This window comes from Thunnus albacares, chromosome 2 (assembly GCF_914725855.1).
Source record: "Thunnus albacares chromosome 2, fThuAlb1.1, whole genome shotgun sequence".
NCBI lineage: Eukaryota > Metazoa > Chordata > Actinopteri > Scombriformes > Scombridae > Thunnus > Thunnus albacares.
Window position 1 is genome coordinate 32365865 of NC_058107.1, and position 6378 is coordinate 32372242.

Below are 6378 nucleotides of genomic sequence, written 5' to 3' on the forward strand. Positions count from 1 at the left end.
ATCTGTGCTTTGACCAATCGCCGAACAGCTTGCAGAACATCCACCCATCCCCCACCCTAAGATCACCGTGCCTGCCTTTGCGCACGGAACCAACAAGTAGGCGGGACTGTATGTGTGTGTGTGTGTGTGTGTGTGTGTGTGTGTGTGTGTGTGTGTGTGTGTGTGTGTGTGTCCTTCCAGGGGCATCCATCCCAAAAATGTACAAAATACATAATCAGGAGGCCGTAGTGGGGATTAACTCTTTAATTTCAGCACAAGGGCACTTATGACTTCTTCTTATACAAATAATTTTATACTGACGGCACCGAGAAGCTACTTATGTCTACAGTTATTCCACTAAAGGACACATTCTCCGGTGTAGATGTACATTAAACATCAGTTTATAATGACGTAGGTAGCCGTTATGGATTGTAAATACAATATATACTCGAATGTCATCCAGAAGGTGGTTCCGTTTCATTGACAGACAGGAGAATCAGCGAATGAGAACGCAAGCGTCTATCTGATGTTATAGTTGGCAGCCGCAACGGCCAATCAGAGCCCAGCAGTCAGCGTCCGGTTTCCTCCGCGAGCTCGAGCAAGCAAAGGGGGGTGGGGGTCAAAGATACGCAGAGAAACGGGCTGCTGGTGGCGAAGATGGCGGATGGGGACAGTGGCAGTGAGCGCGGTGGCAGCAGCGGCGGCGGCGGCGGAGGGGGAGGAGGAGGAGGCGGCGGGTTTCAGCATTACCAGCGGGAACCGGAGACCCAGGAGCTGGCGTCGAAGCGGCTGGACATTCAGAACAAACGCTTCTACCTTGATGTAAAGCAGAACGCCAAAGGCCGGTTCATCAAAATCGCCGAGGTCGGCGCCGGGGGCTCGAAAAGTCGGCTGACCCTCTCTATGTCAGTTGCGGCAGAGTTCCGCGACTACCTGGGGGATTTCATAGAGCACTACGCCCAGCTTGGGCCTAGCACCCCGGAGCAGATCGCTCAATCATCCGGTGGGGATGACACCGGGCCTAGACGGGCCTTGAAGAGCGAGTTCCTGGTGCGTGAGAACCGAAAATACTACCTCGACCTGAAGGAGAACCAGCGGGGTCGGTTTCTCCGGATCCGGCAGACCGTCAACCGAGGCCCCGGCTTCGGAGTCGGAGTGGGTGGCATCCCCGGAGCTGGCCTGCAGGCCGGACAGACCATCGCACTCCCGGCCCAGGGCTTAATAGAGTTCCGCGACGCCTTGGCCAAGTTGATAGACGACTACGGCGGCGATGAGGAGGAGCTGGCCGGCGGCGGAGGGGCCGGGGGTTACAGCGAGCTTCCGGAGGGCACCTCTATCATGGTGGACTCCAAGCGTTTCTTCTTTGACGTGGGGTCCAACAAGTACGGAGTTTTCTTGCGGGTGAGTGAAGTGAAGCCCAGTTACAGAAACTCTATCACGATACCGTTCAAGGCGTGGAGCAAATTCGGGGGAGCGTTCAGCCGCTACGCCGAGGAGATGAAAGAGATCCAGGAGCGGCACCGGGATAAGATGTACGAGAGGAGAGCCGGAGAGGAGTCGGAGGGCGACGACGTGGACGACGATTGATGGAGAGAGTGGCTACTTGTGGTGAAGCTGACAACATGATGCAAAGCCTGGAGATAAACATAGAAACAGAGAGAGAGGAACGACTATTCTGTGCATGACGAATCGAACTATAAAATGCTAAAACAACGGAGTAAAATTTAAAAAGTATATTTGACTGAGAAATTACTGTCTATATAAGAGAATCATGTTCTAAAGTTTAGGTGGATGTTATAGCTAAATGAGTGCGGACTGCAGTAGTCAGCTCCTGTATGAGATTCCCCATTGATTATTTATATATATATGTATGTGTATATATATATATATATATATATATATATATATATATATTGTCCATTTGATAACCTCAAAACATGTAGCCCAGCAAATTAAGTTTGACAGTGCTCAAGACACAGCTGTAGGTCTCCAGTCCCGCTTCCTAGTTGATATCCAATGGTAAGAGCTCACCTGGTGCTGACCTGTAGTCTGTGTGATGATAACAAGGAAGTGTGAAACGTGTGACATACTCAAACCAGCAGGTGCGGAGTGGGAGTGAGACGGAGCGCCTGCATCACTCACCATGGCTGTGTGTGTTTTTCGTCAAAAGTGACCTGTAACAAACGGCTTGCCCAGACAGACCCACAACACCCAGAGCCACGGTCTCAGCTATAGGGGGCATCCTTGGCATCGCAGGACATCCATTCAGCTCAGCGAGGTTCCACAAGGTGATCTGTTACAAGCACATGACTCATTTGGATTCTCTGGACAATCCAAATGAGTCCAAATGACCTCCACCCTTCTTCTTTCCTTCTCTCCCTCCCTCCTGGGCATCCCTCAGGTGCTGACCTCCTGCTCCGATAGCTGAAATGCGGTGACGCTCGCTCACACGTGGCTTGTTGTGTCTCAGGGCTGGCTAGTCCCATCCGTATTTTTGGGGTATATCAGCATCACCTGTGCCTGTGCGTCATTCTCAAGAGGTTCTGGGTGCAGATCTGGTCAGCCAGTTGCTGCAGTTGAGACGTCTGTGGCAACTGATGATGTCTCATGTGATGCAGGGCCACGTTTGACCCCTGTGACCTTTCTGTCAAAGGGGATGCAGTGAGCTCAGGCCTCTAGCACTAGTCACGATTTTTCAAGTTAAAGCTTAATATTGCCAGGCTTGAGCTAGCATCTCAAGGGAATTTACCTTGTCGACTTATTTGGGTGCGCCATTTGGATCCTTTAATCTTGAACTCAGACCATTTATGACTGAAGCAATATTCAGTCTGATTGTAAGAAAAATTAGGTGCTTTGGGAAAACAAAAACCCACAATGGGGTGCTGTACCTAAAGAAAAAAAAAAAGAAGAAAAATATATACTGGAAGAGATTTACTTACTAAAAAATCAAGTATAGATAGAATTATTTTTCAAAAGAGATATATTGAAATATGTCTTAGAAATATGAGACATTTATTAGATAATGCTGCCTAAAGTGGCTTATTTAAAACACTAAACTTGGATGCAACTGTCCAGGATGATATTTCATACCTGCTTTTTTCCTAACATTTCTTTTATTCCTTAGAGGAAATTAAGAAGAGTACAACAGATTGATAACAGAGTATGTTATAGCAATTTCTAGAAAAACAACTTCATTGAAGTAGTTTGTCAGCAAACACTCAGCACTCCAGTTCACTTTACAGAGCATCGAGTTGTCCCCTCGTTTCAGTCCACCCGTTATACCATGTTTTGTCCATAAATTGGCTTTCCATCAGTTGCCATACGACGCAAACATAAAACATCCGCAATCATCATTTTGTCTTTAGTGCTCCTTTTTAAATATGATCTTTTTTTTTTTTTTTTTTTTGCATGCCTGCTCTTATGCGGAGCTGCCTTGTGTTCTTTTTCTTTTGCATACTCTGATTGCTGTATGATGGTATTTATCCATATTTGAGAGCGGTTTCAAGTTTTATTTCTGTATTGCAATGGAAAAAAAAAAAAGTTTAAAGTTTACTTCTAAGCCTAATAAAAAAAAAAAAAAAAGCCACAAAGTTCCCATGCTTTTTGGGAAACGTCACTTTCATTGTCCCACTTCCTTTGGTGTGTAAACCTCTCGTTGAATTTTATTTTACCCACTTCAACACAGCAGAGAAATGCCATATGATAAAAAAAAAAATAATGAACACCTGGGAGCAATAGTTTTTTTTTTTTTCTTTTCTATTGATATAAATATACTATATATAATATTACACATGAGATTGAACTACATCCTTCTTCCTGTACTGTGTTACGTGAAATGGCAGCTGTTTCAGTCATGTGTGTTCTGCTGTAATATTCTACCAAGTTCCTTTCAACGAGAAATAAAAAAGGTTTTTGCTCAGGAGAGGTGTGGTCTTTTTAATCCTCTAACAGGATCGGTTCTTTCTTTTTTATGAATCAGCTATTAGATATGAAGTAACTTGTAGTAGCTTTAGTCAGCAGAAGGTCCTTTTGTTTCCACTTCCCCCGTCTTGAAAGTTATTTAAATGCAGTAAGCAAAAAAGTTAGCTTTAAATTATTAATATTTCCATTTTGTTTTGTGAGGAAGTAACTTAAAAATGCAAAAAATAGACTATAAATGTTGTTCTAGCTCTTGATTCCCTGCAAGTGAACACTGTAGTCTGACAACAACAACAAAAAAACCATCTTAGATCCACTTTCTAGCTTTTTCCAAGTACATGTCATGGTCTGTAAGTTTGCCAGAGTCAATCTGTCAATAATGCACTTCCACGCTCAACTTACTAAGTAGGTCACTTTTTTTTTTTCTTCCTCCAAACTGTGCTTTATATTATACAAAGACAGTTTACACAAGCAGTGTTTTCAGTGCTTTTCACGCTGTGATTTTGAAGGGGACACGCATGACAGACGAGTGCGTCGACATCAGAGCGAGAGCAGAGAGGTTTATACGAGTCGGCATGTGAACCTCGTATCATTTCATGCAAACAAAAGACGTCACCGGGTGATTTCACAGATCAGATCCTCCTCTCTGGTTGAAGGTGTGTCAGTGACATCACTTGCTGTGATCCTGACTTGGTTTCTCCATCCGTCACGTGGACAAATGTAGAGTGGTGCTGATACAACACTTAGGCAAATAAGTGCCTGTTTGAACTGATGAGAGATAAAACATTTATCTGCTGTGATGTATGGAGATGACAGTCAGTGAAGACGATGATATAAATGCAATGTCAAAACTTAATCCAGTTTCAGATGGTCGTTTAGGGTGGATGAAGCAGGGGTTAAATTAACAGAATTTTAACATATCAGACCTTTTTAAGCTCATTACAAGCAATCAAACAAGCATGCAATTGTTATTTATATAGAATGTTTAAAAGCAAAAGTTATAAAGTGATCTACAGAGAAAAAATGGGGGGAATGAAAGAGATAGAATAGACAGAGGATGCCTCTTAAAGGTGTAAACAAACTTTGTTTCTCTGAGACTTTGCGGGATGATCGTCCACAACAGCGAAAGAGTGAAAGATGAATCTATAGACAAAGACAAGCAAGAGGTTGGTTAATCCATAAACAAAGCTAATCAAAAACTGTTGAGATTAAACCATGTTTCTTCTGGAGCAACGGTGATAAAAGAAATGTTCAGATCTTTCACTAAAGCAGAATTAAAGTAGGGGTTTCTGGCGTTTCATCTGCTTCCGAGGCACATGGAGAAGGAGGTGAAAACTCCAGCTACACTTGTAATATAAAGAACAACCTATGAGACGCGTTCAGGGTCCTCCGTGAAGGCCGCAAGCCGAAACACTCATGTTTAAGTTGTTCTTTCTACTACAAGTGATGCTGAAGTTTTCACCTCTTCAGACTTAAGTAGAAGTAACTAAAACACAATGCAAAGTACCTAAGTATTACTAGCAAAATGCACTTAAAGTATCTAAATAAGTCATTGTGTATAAGAGCCCTTTTCAGAGTGTTAAATTATGGAGCCTTTAAGGTCCTGATAGATGTTTGTTTTAAATCTTATCCACACAAGATATCAATTTGTTATCTTGTGCAACATAAATAAATAAAAAAATTAAGTTACAACTTCATCAGTCGTTCATGATGTCATGTAAATCCATCCTGAGCAGGTCGACTCAGCCACATAACTCAGAACACCTGTGAGGGTGTGAAGGGCCTTTAATTGGTAATAATGCATTAAAGTTAATCATGTTTTGTATGTAAAATCAAAGTAACTCCTAAAGCTTAAATAAATGTAGCAAAGTAAATACAATATTAGCACAATATCTTCCTATGAAATGTGGTGGAGTATAAAGTAGCATAAATTGAAAAAGCACTTTGAAAGTGTCTACAGTCTTTGTGTAAATGTACTTATTTGCATTCACTGCTGGGCACAAAAAACAAACAAAACAGAAAAAATCTAAAGTTGGGACCAAAAGATGAGTTTGAATTTAAATAAAGTGCACATGTATAATGCTAAAACTATGGCATTTACTGTTTGAATAGACTGTAACTGCTGCACACGTTCATGTGATTATTTCATTTCATGGTTATTCTATTAACAAGAGCCTGAATTACTCGTTTATTTAGTTCTCAGACTGACATCCGCATCAGCTGATCTGCTTAATGAGACATTTAGTACTCAATTTGTTCAAATAAAAATACAAAAAATGTATCTTGTGTGTACTTCTAATCAAGAATACCCCCAAATGAAGGCTTTGCATTGAATTCAGTTTCCTCAAAAAAAAAAAAAAGGCTTTAGAAGACATTAAAAAGTCTCATATTTCATTTATAAAAGTCTTGATAGATTCTCTTACCTGCTAGGCGGTAATATTAGATATAAAATGTTTTTGTATCTGACTGCAGGCTGTCGGG

General features: G+C 42.0%; 1 protein-coding gene across 1 annotated transcript; it reads left to right on the forward strand.

The window, feature by feature from the left end:
• The first annotated feature begins 274 nt into the window (after window positions 1–274).
• On the forward strand, window positions 275–3901 carry LOC122966742 (transcriptional activator protein Pur-beta). Its single transcript, XM_044331067.1, has one exon. The coding sequence runs from the start codon at window positions 637–639 to the stop codon at window positions 1564–1566; it is 930 nt and encodes a 309-aa protein (XP_044187002.1). The 5' UTR covers window positions 275–636; the 3' UTR covers window positions 1567–3901.
• Window positions 3902–6378: the final 2477 nt, after the last annotated feature.

Coding starts and splice junctions, on each gene's coding strand:
- LOC122966742 (XM_044331067.1), top strand. CDS start 637: ATGGCGGATGGGGACAGTGGCAGTGAGCGCGGTGGCAGCAGCGGCGGC.